Source organism: Bubalus kerabau, chromosome 4 (genome assembly GCF_029407905.1).
Source record: "Bubalus kerabau isolate K-KA32 ecotype Philippines breed swamp buffalo chromosome 4, PCC_UOA_SB_1v2, whole genome shotgun sequence".
NCBI classification, from domain to species: domain Eukaryota; kingdom Metazoa; phylum Chordata; class Mammalia; order Artiodactyla; family Bovidae; genus Bubalus; species Bubalus kerabau.
In genome coordinates, this window is record NC_073627.1 from 94,280,862 (window position 1) to 94,300,664 (window position 19,803).

Genomic DNA, 19,803 nt, shown 5'->3' on the forward strand with positions numbered 1-19,803 from the left:
ACCAGACCGTTTTACTTGCCTCCTGAGAAACCTGTATGCAGGACAAGAAGCAACAGTCAGAACTGGACATGGAACAACAGACTGGTTCAAACTTGGGAAAGGATTACATCAAGGCTGTATATTGTCACCCTGCTTATTTAACTTATATGCAGAGTACATCACGTGAAACGCCAGGCTGGATGACTCAAGCTGGAATCAAGATTGACGAGAGAAATACTAACAACCTCAGATATGCAGGTGACACCACTCTAATGGCAGAAAGTGAAGAGGAACTAAAGAGCCTCTTGATGAAGGTAAAAGAGTAGAATGAAAAAGCTGGCTTAAAACTCAACATTCAAAAAACGAAGATCATAGCATCCGGTCCCATCACTTCATAGCAAAGGTCCGTCTAGTCAAGGCTATGGTTTTTCCAGTGGTCATGTATGGATGTGAGAGTTGGACTGTGAAGAAAGCTGAGCGCCGAAGAATTGATGCTTTTGAACTATGGTATTGGAGAAGACTCTTGAGAGTCCCTTGGACTGCAAAGAGATCAATCAGTCCATCCTAAAGGAGATCAGTCCTGGGTGTTCATTGGAAGGACTGATGTTGAAGCGGAAACTCCAATCCTTTGGCCACCTGATGCTAGGAGCTGACTCATTTGAAAAGACCCTGATGCTGGGAAGATTGAAGGCAAATGTAGAAGAGGGCAGCAGAGGATGAGATGGTTAGATAGCATCACCGACTCAATAGACATGAATTTGACCAAACTCTGGGAGAGAGCAGAGGACAGAGGAGCCTGGTATGCTGCAGTCCACAGGGTTACAAAGAGCTGGACATGACTTAGTGACTGAACAAGAAAAACAAAAATGGAATTTTAGTTTTTTAATATAAGACTAAAATAATAAAGAATCAATGAAACCAAAATTTGGCTCTTTAAAAAGGTCAATAAACCTAATAAACTTTTAGTTAGCTAGACAAAGAAAAAAAGAAAAGAAACTCAAAGTATAAAAACAAAGAATGAAAGAGCGAATGGCACTACTAACCTAGAAGGATTCTAATGAGTAACATGAACAACTTTATGCTAACAAATTAGACAATTTAAATCAAATGGACAAATTCCTAAAAAAATAGTAATTACTAAAACTAACTCAAAAAGAAATGTAAATCAGAACAGACTTATAGCATTAAATTAATATATTTCAAATCTAACCATAAGCCAAGTCTAGATCGCTTCACGAGTAAACCCTACCAAACTTTAAAGAAATAATACCAATCCTCACATTAGAAGTGGGCTAAACGTTTCTCAAAATCATTCTGAGTCTGAGACAGACATCATGAGAGAGAAAGGGTAATAGACCAATATTTTTCATGAAGAGAAATCCAAAAAATCCTCAACAAAACATTAGCAAACCAAATCCAGCAACATCATAAAAGAATTAAATTACAACATGACTAACTGGCATTTATCCCCAAAGTAGAAAATTCATATAATGTCTGAAACTCAATTGATGTAAAATACCATTTTACTAAAACAAAAGACAAAAACTACATATCTCAATATATGTACAAAATCCAGCACCCATTTATGATAAAAAAAAAAAAAAAACTCTCAACAAATTGGGAATACCAGGATATTTTATCAATCTGTGAAAGGGCCTGAATGAAAAACTGCCAAAAAGTAGCATCAAATTTAATGGTAAAAGTTTAAAAACCGAAAGTTTCTCCTAAGTCTGGGAACAAAAGTAAGATGTCTAGTATTTTTATTCAAGACATGTTGGAGCTTATAGACAATGCAACCAGGAAAGAAAAAGAAAAAAAAAAAAGGCACAAATACTGAAAGGGAAGAGGTAAAACTGTATGTAATTACAAAGGACATGATCCTTCAAGATTATCCTAAGAAATTCATTAAGAAGCAAAAAGACTAGTACAAAGAACAATTTTAGCAAGGTCACAGAATATAATATTAATAGACAAAAACCAATCACATTTCTAAACACTAGCAATAAATAATCCAAAAACAAATTTAAAACATAATTCCACTTATACTAGCATCAAAAAATAGATTTAGGATTAAATTTAACAAAAGATGTGTAAGACTTCTACAGTGAAAAGCACACATTATTGCTGAAATAAATTGAAGCCCTAAATAAATGAAGTCTTTCCACATCACATTCATATATTTGAAGACGAGTACTTTAAGGTGGTCACTTTCTCCAAACTGAATATGGATTCAACATATTCCCTACCAAAATCCCAGCAGCTTCTATTTTTTGTAGAAACTGACAAGCTGCAAGCAACTATACTCTGAGTGCATGTCAAGTCGCTTTAGTCGTGTCCGACTCTTTTCAACGCTATGGACTGTAGCCCACCAGGCTCCTTTGTCTATGGGATTCTCCAGGCAAGAATACTGGAGTGGGCAGCCATTTCCTTTTCCAGAGGATCTTCCCAACCCAGGGATTGAACCTGTATCTCTTATGTCTCCTGCATTGGCAGGCATGTTCTTTACCACTAGTGCCACGTGGGAAGCCCCACAACTATACTCTAGTAAAAAATTAATTCAAAAAATAAAAATATATAAAAATGGTTTTCTGAGCAAAATCTCCGTATTTTTTATGAAACCTTTTATCTATACATTTTAAAAACTGTGTTATCATTCTAATACATGGATAATTTGTCTTTAAAAATATAGCACCACAGCTTTCAGAACAAGGCCCATACAGAGTAAACCTGATGGTGTGAAGCACAATGTGTACACAAGCCTATGAGATGGTCTCTGTGGGAGCCATTTACAATTGCTTTCTTAAATACGACAACTATTTTAACTATTGTGATTACTCTGTAAGCATTAGGTTTTCAGACTTACTAAGCCAAAACCAAATGAACACGGAATCTTCTTTACACTTAAAAAAAAAAGAAAGAACGAAATTGACAAGCTGACCCAAAAATTTATATGGAAAAGCAAAGGACTCAGAAAATCAAAATAATCTTTAGGAAAAACAAATGGGAGGACTTGCACCTTCTAAATCGAAAAACCATAAAACTACAGTAATCAAAACAGTGTAGAATTGATTGAAGAACAGACAGGTAGATCAGTATACCAGAATTGAGACTATAAAATAAACTCATATATTTACATGTAGTCAATTAATTTTCAACCAAGCTGCCAAGGCAATTCAATGGGGAAAAGAGAATCTTATCAACAGATGGTACTTCAGTTCAGTTCAGTCTCCCAGTAGTGTCCGACTCTTTGCAACCCCATGGAATGCAGCACACCAGCCTTCCCTGTCCATCACCAACTCCCAGAATTTACTCAAACTCATGTCCATTGAGTAGGTGATGCCATCCAACCATCTCATTCTGTCATCCTCTTCTCCTCCCACCTTCAATCTTTCCCAGCATCCGGGTCTTTTCAAATGAGTCAGCTCTTCACATCAGGTGGCCAAAGTATTAGAGTTTCAGCTTCAGCATCAGTTCTTCCAATGAATATTCAGGACTGATTTTCTTTAGGATGAACTGATTGGATCTACTTGCAGTCCAAGGGACTCTCAAGAGTATTCTCCAACACCACAGTTCAAAGGCATCAATTCTTTGGTGCTCAGCTTTCTTTATAGTCCAATTCTCACATCCATACATGACTACTGGAAAAACCATAGGCTTGACTAGACGGACCATTGTTGGCAAAGTAGTATCTCTGCTACTAGGTATGCTGTCTAGGTTGATCATAACTTTTCTTCCAAGGAGTAAGCGTCTTTTAATTTCATGGCTGCAATCACCCATCTGCAGTGATTTTGGAGCCCCAAAAAATAAAATCTGTCACTGTTTCCACTGTTTCCCCATCTATTTGCCATGAAGTGATGGGACCAGATCCCATGATCTTCGTTTTCTGAATGTTGAGCTTTAAGCCAACTTTTTCACTCTCCTCTTTCACTTTCATCAGGAGGCTCTTTAGTTCTTCTTTGCTTTCTTCCATAAGGGTGGTGTCATCTGCATATCTGAGGTTATTGATATTTCTCCTGGCAATCTTGATTCCAGCTAGTGCTTCTTCCAGCCCAGCGTTTCTCATGATGTACTCTGCATAGAAGTTAAATAAACAGGGTGACAATATACAGCCTTGACGTACTCCTTTTCCTATCTGGAACCAGTCTGTTGTTGCATGTCCAGTTCTAACTGTTGCTTCCTGACCTGCATACAAATTTCTCAAGAGGCAGGTCAGGTGGTCTGGTATTCCCATCTCTTTCAAAAGTTTCCACAGATTGTGGTGATCCACACAGTTAAAGGTTTTGCCATAGTCAATCAAGCAGAACTAGATGCTTTTCTGGAACTCTCTTGCTTTTTCGATGATCCAGCAGATGTTGGTAATTTGATCTCTGGTTCCTCTGCCTTTCCTAAAACCAGCTTGAACATCAGGAAGTTCACGGTTCACATATTGCTGAAGCCTGGCTTGGAGAATTTTGATCATTACTTTACTAGCATGTGAGATGAGTGCAATTGTGCAGTAGTTTGAGCATTCTTTGGCATTGCCTTTCTTTGGGATTGGAATGAAAACTGACCTTTTCCAGTCCTGTGGCCACTGCTGAGTTTTCCACATTTGCTGGCATATTGAGTGCAGCACTTTCACAGCATCAGCTTTTAGGATTTGAAATAGCGCAACTGGAATTCCATCACCTCCACAGCTTTGTTTGTAGTGATGCTTCCTTAGGCCCATTTGAGTTCACACTCCAGGATGTCTGGCTCTAGGTGAGTGATCACACCATCGTGATTATCTGGGTCATGAAGATCTTTTTTGTATAGTTCTTCTGTGTATTCTTGCCACTTCTTCTTAATATCTTCTGCTTCTATTAGGTCCATATCATTTCTGTCCTTTATTGAGCCCATCTTTGCATGAAATGTTCCCTTGGTATCTCTCATTTTCTTGAAGAGATCTCTAGTCTTTCCCATTCTGTTGTTTTCCTCTATTTCTTTGCACTGATCACTGAAGAAGGCTTTCTTATCTCTCCTTGCTATTCTTTGGAACTCTGCATTCAAATGGGTATATCTCTCCTTTTCTCCTTTGCTTTCACTTCTCTTTTCACAGCTATTTATAAGGCCTCCTCAGACAGCCATTTTGCTTTTTTGCATTTCTTTTATTGGGGAAGAGAAAAGAAGGGTTTGCCATTCCATTCTCCAGTGGGCCACATTTTGTCAGAACTCTCCACCATGACCCAACCATCTTGGGTGGCCCTACACAGCATGGCACATAGTTTCATTGAGTTAGGCAAGGCTGAGGTCCATGTGATTAGGCTAGTTAGTTTTTTTGTGATTGTGGTTTTCAGTCTATCTGCCCTCTGATGGAGAAGGATAAGAGGCTTATAGAAGCTTCCTGATAGGAGAGACAAATGGTACTGAAACAACTGATATCCACAGGCAAAATGATAAATTTAGACTCTTACCTCACACCATACATTAAAAAGTAACTTCAGGGACTTCCCTGGTAGTCCAGCAGTTAAGAATCCACCTGGCAATGCAGGGGATAAAGGTTCCGTCCCTTGTCAGGGAACTAAAGATACCATCTGCCACTGAGCAACTAAGCCTGCGTATGACTACTGAGCCCGCAGGCCACAACCAGAGAGTCCACGCACCGCAGGGAAAACATTCCACGTGACTCAGTGAAGATCCCACACGCCGCAACCAAAACCTGATGCAGCCAAATAAATAAATATATATACATTTTTTAAAGTAAATTAAAATGAAGCCCAGACTTAAGTGTAAGAACTAAAATTATAAAAATTCTAGAAAACACAGGAGAAAAATCGCCATGACCTTAAGTTGGGCAAAGAGTTCTTAGATATGAAGCCAAAAGCACGATCCATAAAGAAAAAGAATTGACCTTTATAAAAATTAGTAACTCTTACACTTCAAAAGACATTATTAAGAAAATGAATTCAAGCCAACAAATGGGAAAAAAAAATTAGCAAAGTATGTACCTGATAAAAGACTTGTATCCAAAATATGTAAAGAACTATTAAAGCTCAGTAACAAAAAGACAAGTAAAAATTTAAAATTGGGCAAACAATCTCAATAGGCTTTTCACCAATGAAGATACACAAATGGCCAAAAAATGCACGTACAAATATGTTCAACATCATTGCTCTTTAGGAAAATAAAAATAAAATCATCATGACATACCACTTTCACTAGATTGGCTATAACCAAAAAGTCAGAAAATAACAAGTGCTGGTGAGGATGTGGAGAAACTAAAACCCTTATACACTGCTGGTAGAAACGTAGTATGGTTCAGTCACTTCAGAATGCAATTCAGCAGTTTCTTAAAAATGTTAACATAAATTTACTATATGATGGAAGTAACAGTGTTCCTAAGAATCTACCCAAGAGAAATGAAATAGTATTTCCATGCAAAGACTTGTACACAAGTACTCACAGCAGCATTATTTATAATAGGCAAAATGCGGAAACAATCCAAATGTCCATCAACTGATGGATGGTTAAACAAAATGTACATATCCATAAAATGGAATATTCAGCAATAAGAAGAAACAAAGTACTGACACATGTTATAGCATGATAAATTCAAAGAGCATGCCTAATGAAAGAAGACAGACACAAATGATTTCATATTGTATGATCCCATTTATATGAATTATTCAAAAAATGGAAATCTACAGAAACAGAAAGTAGATCAGTGGTAAATAGCAGAGTTTAAATAACTTCATTGGTCCAAATTCTAGAATTCTGAAGAGTAATGTACTTATAGGAGATCAGCCCTGGGATTTCTTTGGAAGGAATGGTGCTGAAGCTGAAACTCCAGTATTTTGGCCACCTCACGCGAAGAGCTGACTCATTGGAAAAGACTCTGATGCTGGGAGGAATTGGGGGCAGAAGGAGAAGGGGACGACAGAGGATGAGATGGCTGGATGGCATCACTGACTTGATGGACGTGAGTCTGAGTGAACTCCAGGAGTTGGTGATGGACAAGGAGGCCTGGCGTGCTGTGATTCATGGGGTTGCAGAGAGTCGGACACGACTGAGCACCTGAACTCAACTGAACTGAATGTACTTATTAAAAATTATGATACATGTATATTAATTTGGCAAGCTGGTCTCCCAAATATCGAAAAACAAGATACTAAATATTGTAAATATTATTCTAATTTTTTAAATATGCATTTATAAATATATGTGTATGTTGAAAAGAAAAATTCTGTGCAGATATAAACCAAAATACTATCAGTGTTAACTCTTAAGTGGTAAGATTATAAGCAGTTTCATTGTTTCATTCACTTGTTTTTTTAAATAATTCTAAAAACACATGCATTATCAGCATTAAAATATGTATTAAAATATACATTATCTATGTGCTTATATAAAATCAGCTATTAGATCGAGAAGGAACCTTGAAGATACCCTGTTTAGCAGTATCTGAACCATCTTCACTAAAGTGGTGGAGAACTAACTGATGACACTTCACTCTTAACCCTTGAAACATTTGGTAAAACAAAGAATTCTTGAGATGAAATTTGAACAAAGAAAAATGTTAATATTGTACTCATTTATTCTCTATCTTGCTCCAGAAAGAATTTAAGGTAGCTCCTGGAGACAGGTGGAAAATGTTTATATAGCAAATCCTATTTATAAAGCAAAGTACATGTTAGCCACCATACTTGCCGCACCCACACATTCCTGCTGAAAAGGTGCACAAAATGACTTCTTCTCTAAATGTGAACAATTACTATCCCTACCCCACTCCCATTGCTTCTGTAAAATATATTTAAAAGGGAAAATTAAAAAAGAAAATTTAAAAACAGATAAAATTCAACCTTAAGGCATTTATTATCAGATTCAACAAACAGAAAATTACTCTGTAATGTGCTTATAAAAGTTTCTAAACACTTATTTTCAATTTCTGTACTTATTTCTTTGTAAACCAGGTTTTGAGTTGCACTCTCCAGAATGGCTCCATTTTATATTACAGACTTAAGAGTTTTTATATTATACACATGAGAAATGAATAAACCAAAGGCAGGCACCTCACTCAAAGGCAGATATGAATGGTACAAAAAAAGGTGAGCAACAGCAATTCTTAGAATGTAAACTCCAAGTAAAGGAGCAGTTAGCAACAGGAGCTAAAACTAACAAAATGCTTAACTAGGGGGATGAATCAGTCGGGACAATGAGGAAGTAAGAGAAAAGCACAGCAACACATATTATGGCAAGCCAAGTAATAATGAATACGCAGAAGAAAAGATTTAGAGAAGTGGAAAAGAATAAGCAAGTCTCTAGGGACCAGAGAAAGTACAGACATTGAGTTAACAAAGGAGCACAAAGAGCCACATAAAGTCTCCAGACCCAGGTCTGATTTTTACCAGGCATCACCCCTGCTCTTCCAGTCCCATGAAATTGCCATTTCCCTTACCATCTCATGAGAATTCTTACAATCAGCCACCCCAACCACTTACTTCTCCATGGTCCTTGCAACCAAAAGCATTCCTCAACTTGTAGAAGATACTGCAGGCTTACCTCTGGATATCACCAGGGGTATTACTCGAAGTGTTTGAATTCATGACAAGTCTTCCAACTCTTTCAAAATACCCCACTGTTGCTTAATGATATACTTCGTTACTGATGATTTAAACTGTCCAAGATGTCTGTGGCTTACAGGTTACATGGACTGAAGTCTGTTGAAGTAAACCATATAATAGTAGTTACTTATGTGAGTCCTGAGATGATGAGTGATTTTTCTTTTATGTATGAGTGTATATATATATGTGTGTATATATATAATGTTTTCTTTATCCATTTTTCTATTGATGGACACTTAAAAGATATTTTGTACCAATAACCCAGTGTGTTAGCATTAGGAGTACCTGATAAGGCAAAAATCTGGCCTTAGTTTTTAAATAGTTTCATCTCTCTCTGCTTTGCTTTATAATGGACATGTTTAAAAATTAGATGGCTAAAAAATTAATACAAGAGGCCAGGGCATTGAATGATAATTACTTGAATGATAAATGATCCGCCAAGGCACATACACCATCATGAAGGAAAAATAGAAGAATTATTTAGTAAAATTGTAGGTGTCCAAGGATAGCTAGAAGACCTCCCCCGACCAAAATCTAACCTGATCTGTCCCTGCTCGTAATAAACAACCCTAAGAGAGATCACTGAAAGAAGTACTCAAATAAGCCAACTGAGATGTAGACCCAAACACAGGACTAAGAACAGGACTAATGGTTCCTAGAACCAAACACTAGGGGATCTTCAAAACACTGATTCACACAGCTGATGCAGAATAGCTTGACCTAGACAAAGAAGATGGAATGCTTACTAAGATGAGGGGGGAAATCCCATTTTATTTTATTCCTCCTAAATACTACGCTTGGGAACAGTGGTAGACAAACACACACCACTATCATTAATTTCTTGAACACCTAGTTCAGTAAGCACTGTCCCTGGTACTTTATACACAGAGCTATGGAACTCTCATCCTTACAACACCACAATATAAAGATTATCCCATTTTTTTAAAGAGAAATCTAAGACAGATATTAGAAGTCATTTGTCAAAAGTCACATAGTTACAGGACCAAAATTCTAACTCTTTACTATCTAACTATATAACTCTAAGCCCAAGCTCATTCTACAAGGTCACTGTTGATACAGGTAAACTATAATTATCTTACCTGAGGTTTATTATCCTCATTTCAATTACAGAAATGCATCTGATTCACAGAGGCTTAAATGACTTGCCTATAGCCAGTCAGCTACTCAGTAGAGGACACCAAAGAATCAAGCTCTTCTGATACTGAGTCTCAAAATCTTTTCATCTTACCACTGTGCCCTCAAAGTTCAAACTCCAAAGAATCTGCCTTCAGAATGAAGTAAAAGAGTTAGAACTTGGAAGGGACTCTTTTATACTTAAGAGTAATGTTCAAGGCTCAAAAGTACATATATATATAATGTTTTTTGTTTTGTGAAAAAATTTAAATACACACACACACACACACACCACATGTACAAACTTATGTGATACAAACAGAACCTCTATTTACCTCACAGGAAAAGAATTTACATACTTAGAGCCTTAATAATGTCTGTGTTTTTGACTTTGTTTTGATCTTGGGCAGAGAAATGTGGGGAAAGGTAGTTAACCAAACTTTAATATCATTGTTTTAATAAAGCTAAACTGACGAGAACCATCGTTTTTCAGTGCATTATTTTGGTATCTAACATCTTCAAACTTGAATGGTCATCTAGAGAGAAAGGGTTTTCCCTACCTCAGACGCAAGTTTCACTGATTTCCAGATCACTGATACAGACAGCATAACAGGTAGATGGTTTCCCATGATCTCTGTCCCATGGTGTTTCTCTCTAGTATAATACCCTCCCCTTTACTGGGGAGAACCTGAGACTTGCTTCTAATCAAGAGAACATGGCGAAGGTGACAGGCTGCACCCCCATGATTACTTAATGTTATATACAACTCTGTCCTAGCTGATGAAGTGACAGATAACCCCCAGCACACTGTCACACTGTGAACTGCCGATGTAGAAGGCCAGTTGGCAGGGAACTGCAGGCACCCTCCCCAAAGGCAGTAAAAAGCCAGATCCCTCGATCATACAGATGCCAACAGGAAACACATTCTGGGCAATTCCCTGGAGATCCAGTGGTCAGGACCCTACGCTCTCACTGTAGGGAGCACAGGTTTGACCCCTGGTCAGGGAACCAAGATTCTGCAAGCCGATTCTGCAAGCCGCATGTCATAGCCAAAAAAAAAAAAAACAAAAAAAGACATTCTGCCAACAACTTGAATGAACAGGATAGCAAATTCTTTCAAGTCAAGGTTCCACATAAGAACACTGCCAGCAGCACCTTGATTGCAACTTAGTGAAACTCTGAACAGAGGGCCCACCTACGCAGTGCCAGATTCCCAACCTATAGAAACTGAGAAATAGTAAGTCAGGGCTGTTTTAAGCCCCTAAGTTTGTGGTAACTTGTTACACAATAGAAAAATAATACAGATAACAAGCTTGAAAATGCATTTGCTGAGTTAAAAAGAAAAGAGTTAATATGTAAAGTACAAAATGGATTCTGACATCAACCCCGCCTACATGTGTATGTCTCTTTGTTTTTCCATAGGTTAATTTCCTAATGAATTTACATAGCAGAGTTTGTAAAAATCCTATCTAAGGTAACATAGAAAAACTAGAAAATCATGGGCAATGTTTACAACAAAAAGAACAAAATACAAATGAATAAGGGCAAACCAGCAACAACCACAAAACCCACATGGAGGTGGAGGTATCCATACAGAAGAAAGCAAAGGGAAATAACAAGACCCCCCTGAAAGAACCCCCAAAGGATCAACAGATAGTTAATGGAAAGCATGGCAGGAAAATCTGAGAGCAAGGGCTGAAACTGACACATGAAACAGACACATGGTAAGAGAGTCTCCTCACAGACTTTCATTACTGACCTGCCAAGGTGCCCTTCGTGAACAGGGGCCCACACTAATGAGAATCAGTAGACAATGGAATCAGGGGAAATAAAGACAAAGTAAAGAGATAGCTCAGACCAAACTGTAGGAGGAAACAAGGCCAGGAAATCTCAATACCAAGCACTCACAACAAAATAAGGCAGGGTTTTGTGAATTCTGAAAAGCTTTCCTTTACCATGCTCAAAATTCAGGAAGACTAACCTTTCATAAAAATCAGCAACAGAAAAGCAGAGTGTTCAAATTTCATACAAATATGAGGAGAAAGAGAGTACGGAACAGAATGGACTCCTGAAAATGAAAGAATGACAGAAAGACAAGTCCACAAATCAGATTAAAATCATAACTTACTATTTCAAAATGAGCTACAAGGGGGATTACCCTAGTGGTCCAGTAGCTAAGACTCCATGTTCCCAATGCAGGGGGCCTGGGTTGGATCCCTGATCAGGAACGAGATCCCACAAACCACAACTAGGGTCTCACATGCCACAACTAAGATTCCACATGCTGCTGCAACAAAGATCAAAGGTCTCATGGGCCCAAACTGAGATTCGGCACAGTCAAATAAATAAAAGCAAATATTGAAAAAGATGAGCTACAAGATATTAACAAAATGGTATAAGGCATGAAAGGATAGGAATCAGAATTAGAAAACATCAGACATAAGATCAGATGAAGATTAGAAACATTAAAAAAAACAATTCTGCAGTGAAGACTAAAGTAGAGGGAACAAGAATAAATAGACATGATCCGAAAAAAACCTTTTAAAGGACATACAAAATTAAATAGAAGTAAAATTTTTAAACAAAAATTTAAGAAAACACACCAAAATTATTCAAGAGAATGTGAAAATATACTGAAAACAGACAAAGAATAACCAACATGGAAATAAAAGAAGTCCATGAATAAGCAATAAAGCAAGGGAAACAGAACAAACACTAAAAACTGTAATTCAAGAAAACTTTTCTTAAATATAAAAAGATTCTTATCCACAGTTCCAAAAAATAAGCTGCATATCTGAGGACACGAACCCAGCACAATCAACACCAAGACATATTCTAAGATAACTACTGGACTTTAGTAAAAAGTTGTACACAAATGTTCATAGCAGCATTGTTCATAAACAGCCAAGAAGTAAAAACCCAAATATCCATCATTTGCCAATATATAAACAAACATGAAATATTATTCAACCATAAAAAGGAATGAAGTACCAATATATGCCACAACATGGATGAGTGTTGAAAACATTATGCTAAGTGAAAGAAGCCAGACACAAAAGGACACATATTTCATAATTCCATTATCTATGAACAAATTGATAGCCCAAAGCCACACCCTTCCATCACCATTCCTACTGTGCACACACAAACATCCCTTCTCCAGGTATCACACTTAGGTTATCTCATTTCACTCTACACCAACCCCAAGGGGAAGATACGTTAATATCCCCATTTTATACCCTGGGAAACTGGGGCTTAAAGATACTTAGTCACTTGTCCAAAGTCACATCTCTAGTAAGTGACAGAGTAAGGATTCAAATCCAAATTGGCTATCTCCAGAGCTTTGCTATGTACCTTTGTCATTAACCTTCAACACATGGCTCACCCCGTGGCATCCCTCACGTCAGGGAAGCACTTCGGCTCCGTACTGCCGAGTTCTTAAACACAGATCATTCTTCCACACATCCAAAATACAAGTCAGGGTCTTAATAAAAGATGACCCAGACATCCAGTGAATTTCTCAATCCAGAAGGGATTTCCACAGAGTTGGGCCAAAAGCAGGGCACCCATTGGGCGGTGACGGATAAAGGCAAAGTTTAAATCAATTTCTTATGTTAATGTGTTAATATCTTTATGTTCTCTTGGTAGTGAAGTTGGTCTATTCTCACCATTCCCACTAAAACAGATGAAAGAAAGTGAAAGTCGCTATGTCCAACTCTTCCTGAAACATGGACTACACAGTCCACCGAATTCTGTTAAGCCAGAATACTGGAGTGGGTAGCCTTTCCCTTCTCCAGGGGATCTTCCCAACTCAGGGATTGAATCCAGGTCTCCCGCATTGCAGGCAGATTCTTTACCAGCTCAGCCACAAGAGAAGCCCCAAAACAGATTAAGGATGTTATGTACATCATTCGTCAAGAATTTTTTTAGAAATAGTTAATGGGGCAATTGAGGACAAGAGATCAATGGTCTGGACATATTGAGAGTAAGTACCAGCCAAAAAGAATTCTGCTTTAAATTTCAGAGCTACTGCTGGTAAGAAGTTTTCCTATCTCATATCTGAGTCCTTCTGTAGGTCATCCAGAATGCACTGATCTCTCTCAGTGCATATCAGTCTGCACATATCAGGGGAAAGGAGAGGGGCAGGGAGAATGAAAAGACGAAAACTTATTATTGAGCACTTCCTACATGCCAGACACTACACGAAGCATATCGGAGCTCAGTGAATCTTCCCAGTACCCTACAGATTATTATGCATGTTTCACACATGAGAACACTGAGGCTTGGAGGGGTTGAGTAACTTGTGTATAAAGATATCCAGTGGGAGGGTTAGAATTCAAGTTCATATTGTGGCTGACTCCTAAATCCATTATCTTTCACAACACAGTGCTGTCTTCAATACTAACCACATCTGTAGTGCGGGTGTCTATTAGCAAAATATATTTCACCTTTAAAAAAGATGTTCGGTTCTTTCATCAAAACAAAACCAAGACAAATGGGTTGAGGCAATCAAAGTATTTTAGGATTAAATGAGACTTCAGAGATGCAGTCTATCCTTCTTATCTGACAGATAAGGCATTTTCAGGCCCAGGGAGCTTAGGTGATTTGCCTGAGGTCACACAGCTAATAAAAGTCTCCACTAGAACTGATACAGAAAGCTCCAAACTAAAATTAATGCTTTCATCTTTCCTTGTAGGAGGTTGCACACTGCCTTTGTTTCCTCTTCATTTCATGGGAAACCAAGTTCCTTTCCTGCTCTCTGCTTGTTTTGTTACTAGACACTAACTGCTCAATAAAACAAGTGACAAAAAATGGTAGGTTCATAATCCTTCAAGATTATGAAAACAACGAAATAAAACATCAATGTGTAATGTGTTCAAAAAGATTTGGTCACTAACTGAAATTGGTTCTCACGTAAATTTAAGTGATTATCATTGGCGATCTGCTTAAACCGGGGGCGGCGGGGGGAGGGGGGGTGGGGGGGGGTGTAACTGCCTAGGATAAATATCACATGTAATAAAGAACAGTCAAAAGGAGACTCCACTTCTGCAGAAATCGTACAGCCACGGAGCAACTCATAGCTCTCTTTTCTCTTAAGAGTCATGAAGTAGAAGCTACAGAAGACAGCCTAGCACAACTCATTCTTTCATTTATCAAACATTTATACAGTGTCTAGTGTGTGGCTGCCATTTTTATTAAAAGGGATGAAAGTGATCTGATTCTTGTCCTCGAAGGACTTACTGATTGTTGAGAGGGAAAGAGCCCAGCAATCCGGAGTTGTAAACTTAAGAAGCTCCAAGTCCAGGCCCTCTGAGTCCTGCCCTCTGGACCCTACCCAGTCCTCTGTGTACTGAGGCAGTGGTCTTTGGCTAGGATGATCCGGAAGCATCTCCCTCCAGGTGGGCGGAAAGGCCCAGCCCAGGGAACTGGAGGTGAGTCCCCATTGACAGAACAGCCTCAAACTAACTCAGGGTCTCCCATAACCTTAACTGCAGCCCCCCTATAACCGTTCCTCTCAACACCTCCCAGCCCAGTCTTTCTCCTCCAAACTCCCACATCTGATGGTTACCTCAGGGGGGCTCCCGCGATCCAAACTGCACACCCACGGCCCCTGGGGGCAGCTTCAAATCTCAAAGGCTGAAAGAGGCCCGGGCCGACCACTGGGTCAGAGCAAAAACTGTTGGAACCCGACGGACTCTAGGACCCGGGGAAGGGAAACGAATAGCACAGCGGAGAACGAAGGGAGACCAGCCCCCGAGAGACTGTGTTTACAACCGCCACTTCCGGAGACTAGACTTCTCTAGCAGACCTCCGCAGACTTTCGGGGGGCCCCTAGCCCCGCCCCGGCCTGCCCCTTTCCTCCCGCCTGCCGCAGCCAGCAGCTCCAGGATACGCACTCGGAGAACGCCGGGCTCGGATTGGAAGATCCGGGCCCGCGGAGCTGCGCGGCCTCGCTGGAAGGCAACCGGCGCATGCGCTGTTGCTGGGGAGCGGCGCGCTAGCCATCGCGCGCGGCCCCGCTCCTGGCGCGTCCTTTTCGCGCGTGAAGACGCCGGGTCCCGCGCCCTAGAGTCTTGGCGTGAGGTTCCCGGGTCACAGTCCTAGAATCCCCAGAGAGCTGGCTGAAAAAGCCGGTTTCTAAGCCCTAGCTCAGAAACCCGCTTACTGATTAAAAATCTTAAGAAGTCGAATCCCAGGTGCTCCATATTTAAGCTAGCTCCCCTGCTGATCCTTAGTATCACTGCCAGGGGGAAATTCTCTGGGCTTGGCTTCGGCACCAGTGGCTGGTTTCCCGCTGTTTAGACAGCTCCCAACTGCCGGACGCTTCTAGTGCCCTCCTCCCATCCCCATTGTATCCCAGCTTGTGGTTGTAAGCCGGGCCGGAAAGTGCGGGTCAGTGCGCTGACGCCGTTGCAGCACCTCTAACTATAAATATTACATAAACAGGTACCTCGCGAAAAAGTCCTCGGAACCTTAGCGTGTGCTCCAGCTCCCTTTCCTGCCCTCCTCCTCTTCCTATGCCCCCACCCAACCCCGCAACACACACACAACACACGCTTTCCTCGTAGATAATTTATACTTAGATTTCTCCTGGAAGCCGCTAACGCCTCAGGGAAATTGGAAAACCAAATGCTCTTTTGTTCCTTGGCTATTGAAAGCCTATTCCCCAAAGAACAATGCAAACTGGCGGGATTTTGATAAAAGATTTTATCTTCAGCACCACTACCTCCTCTTCCCAAAAAGGTGTTTGTGCTAAAATAGTCCCGTGTCGATTGTAATCAACCTGAAACCAGGTGTAACGGGGGCCGTCTTTGCGTCTCCCTCCTCCCCAGGAGAACCAACGGTCATAAATGCAAATACAAATTGAGATTAAGCCCTCCCTGATTCGTGTAGCACTGAAACTTTAATTGGCCTGAGTTTAGTCATTTAGATTAAGAAAAGAGGCACATCTCGATTCTTAGTCTAGGCAGAAAGAGGATAATTGCTTCAAAGACTTTATGGAAAGGAAAAAATAGCCTACTGTAACACGGAGAAAGGAAATTGGAAGTTACAACAAACTAACGATATTAGGGCCTATTTTTTTTTACAAGTTTTAAATATTTATATTTTTTGTTTGTTTTATCAAAATAACAGAAGTGAATATTGTACAGCAAGAAATGCCAAAGGTACCACTATTGTTGTCGTTCAGTCCCTAAGTCGTGTCTCTCTGTGACCCCATGGATGCAGCATGCCGGATTCCCTGTCCTTCACCATCTCTTAGAGTTTGCTCCGAGTCCATTGAGTTGGTGATGCCATCCAACCATCTCATCCTCTGTCGCCCCCTTCTTCTCCTGCCCTCAATTATTTCCAGCATCAAGGTCTTTTCCACTGTTAATATCAACCCTGAACAAGCAGAAAAGCTTTATAGAGAGCTTTAAGTTCAATCTGGGAAGACTGATAGATTCAACAAGTTAGAAGGAATTGGAAGACATGGAAGTTAAAAACATCAGGACAAAGAAACAGCATGAGGCATTTGGAAAACTGAACAAAGATGTGTGTGTGTGATCTTGGGGTTGGGGGGTGTGTGGGGGAGTAAGACGTCAGGCTGAAGATCACAGAGGGCAACAGAGCTAATGAAGGATGCTGAGCAGAAAGTTCTAATAATTACACAGTAAATCAGACTGTTGGGGCTTCCCCGGTGCCTCAGTCATAAAGAATCCACCTCCCAGTGCAGGAGATGCAGGAGACTTGGGTTTGATCAGGAAGATCCCCTGGAGGAAGAAATGGCAACCCACTCCAGTATTTTTGCCTGGAAAATCCCATGGACAGAGAAGCCCAGTGGGCTACAGTCCATGGGGTCACAAAAGAGTTGGACACAACCAAACACACATGCACGCAAATCAGACTTACCAAATACTTGGAGATTTTCTATGTGTTTCTAGTAATTACAAGGTCAATTCTGCCTTGTCTCTTGTTTACCTAACATGATGCTGCTTAGGAAAGGTGCAGGGAAAGATGCTATCTAGCCCACTTTTCTTTTAGCCTCGAATCACAATAGTCATCTCAGTCTTTCTTTTGAGATATCATTTGATCCATCACCCCTGCTCTACCAAAACAGCTTCTACAGTCAATAATGACATCATTACTAAATGCCAGGCTCCTGGATTTCGTTGACACTTGGATCGCTCAAATTTCTCTCTGGAGTAGGTGAGACTCAGGGTTCAGGCAGCCTTCTGGCCCTTTTGCTGCTGCACAGGAAACAGTTACCCCTTCTTGCCCCGTAAGAGGATATTTTCTCAGTTTCTGCCCTCAACCTTCATGGTTTACCATATTAGCTTCTTTGGTGATATCATCCATTCCTGCAAGTGTGAACTCTCCACCTCACATATCATAATATCATAATCTGAGCTCTGGTCTTGAATTTTTAACTCTCATTTGAACAGTGCCACTTTAATGTCTGTCAATATCAAATTTAGTATATCTAAAACTGAATTCTCTTTCTCTTTGGAGCCTCACAAACCACTCCTCTACCTATTTATGAAACTTTTCATCTCTTAGGTGGGCTTCCCAGGTGGTTCAGTGGTAAAGAATTCATCTAACAATGGAGGAAACACAGGTTCCATTCATGGATCAGGAAGATCCCCTGGAGAAGAAAATGGCAACCCACTCCAGTATTCTTACCTGGAGAATTCCATGGACAGAGAAGCCTGGCAGGCTACAGTCCATGGGGTCGCAAGCGTCAGACACTTGAGCTACTGAGCATTATGCACACAATCTCTTAGACACCCAAATGAAAAAAGTTTAGAGAATCTTTCTTCTCTCTCAATCCCTTCATCTTAGAATTACGAAATCCTACTTACTTTTTTTCTGTCTCCTGTGGTCTTTCTATGCCTCCTACTAATCATCTTCATTTATTTGTTTTTTTATTGTTTCATATCCAGACACTTGTAAGTCAGGACCTTTCTGTGGCTAACACAAATCATCCATATCCTTCTGTGCAAATTCTCAATATTTTTACAAGTTGACAGCTAGCATCTAGGGCATTTTTGAACCTGGAAACATGAGAGGAGAGGACCAAAAAATAGAAAAAAATCAAAAGTAGGCCTAAGGGCTCATATGCACCTTTCTGACACTAAGGAGTGTTATGAGTTGATTGTGTACATTTGAGCCTCAGGGGTTTTTTAAGCACCAGATAAGCCACATCCTTTTGACCCTTCAGTCACCTCTCCCAGAAGGTTCAGACTACAGGTGCTTGATTATTATGCTGCTTTGGTGTCAGTTCTTAGAACTGCAAGGCCTAACATAATTGTTGCCCTTGGTAGCTCCAGTTTTTCGCTCTTTCAATCCCCATGCTGTGTGCCACAATGGAAATGATCCTTCTGAAGCATAACACTGACGATGTTACTTACCCTCTTCATTAATTCTTTTAATGGCTCCTCAATCCTTACTGGATAAAACCCAAACTTTTCCTCCATCAATCAAGGGCTCTTATTCTTGTCACTACCTGCCTTTCCAACTTTGCCTTCTACTTCACAATAAATCTTCCTTCTCATTCACATTAGCAACAGAAAACGCAAATAAATGGAGTAAGAGGTAGACATGGACTTATATTAAAAGTTTGTAAATGTATAGGCTAATATAAAAGGTTTAAACCCTGATCGCATTATTTATTAAACATGTGCCAAGCACTATGCTAAGGGGTTTCACATGTATTCTCATTTTTTCAAAAAAGCATCCATCTTTATCCTTTGTTCTTTATAATAAATACATGGTCACTTAAATCAGGGCAATTTTAAAAGTAAAAGTTTCAGGGACTTCCCTGGCAGTCCAGAGTTAAACCTCTGAGCTTCCAACGTAAGGGGCGCTGGTTTGATGCCTGGTTGGGGAACTAAGATCCAACATGCTGGGGCATGGCCAAAAATAAGTTTTTAAAAAAATCTCCCCAAAGTCCTACCTTCCCACTCTAGATTTAAAAACTGTTAGCAATGTATTATATTTCTGTAAAGAAATATAACATTTTGATGCATAAATGTGTGTGTGTGTGTGCTCAGTCACACAGTCGTGTCTGACTTTTTGCAACCCCATGGGCTATAGCCTACCAGGCTCCTCTGTCCATGGAATTTTCCAGGCAAGA

General features: G+C 39.9%; 1 protein-coding gene across 19 annotated transcripts in view; it reads right to left on the bottom strand.

Moving 5' to 3' along the window:
- Nucleotides 1–18,801, bottom strand: part of CCDC171 (coiled-coil domain containing 171) — a 341,946-nt gene extending 323,145 nt beyond the window's left edge. For 5 of the 19 annotated variants that reach the window (XR_008713515.1, XM_055578018.1, XM_055578002.1 and 2 more), the window contains exon 1: nucleotides 15,587–16,107. Coding sequence is in view for 14 of the 19 variants with exons in the window: in XM_055578018.1 (XP_055433993.1) it covers nucleotides 15,587–15,663 (77 nt within the window). In the remaining 5 variants the exon portion in view is untranslated. The other 14 variants (XM_055578012.1, XM_055578011.1, XM_055578019.1 and 11 more) reach the window with 12 other exon arrangements.
- Nucleotides 18,802–19,803: the final 1,002 nt, after the last annotated feature.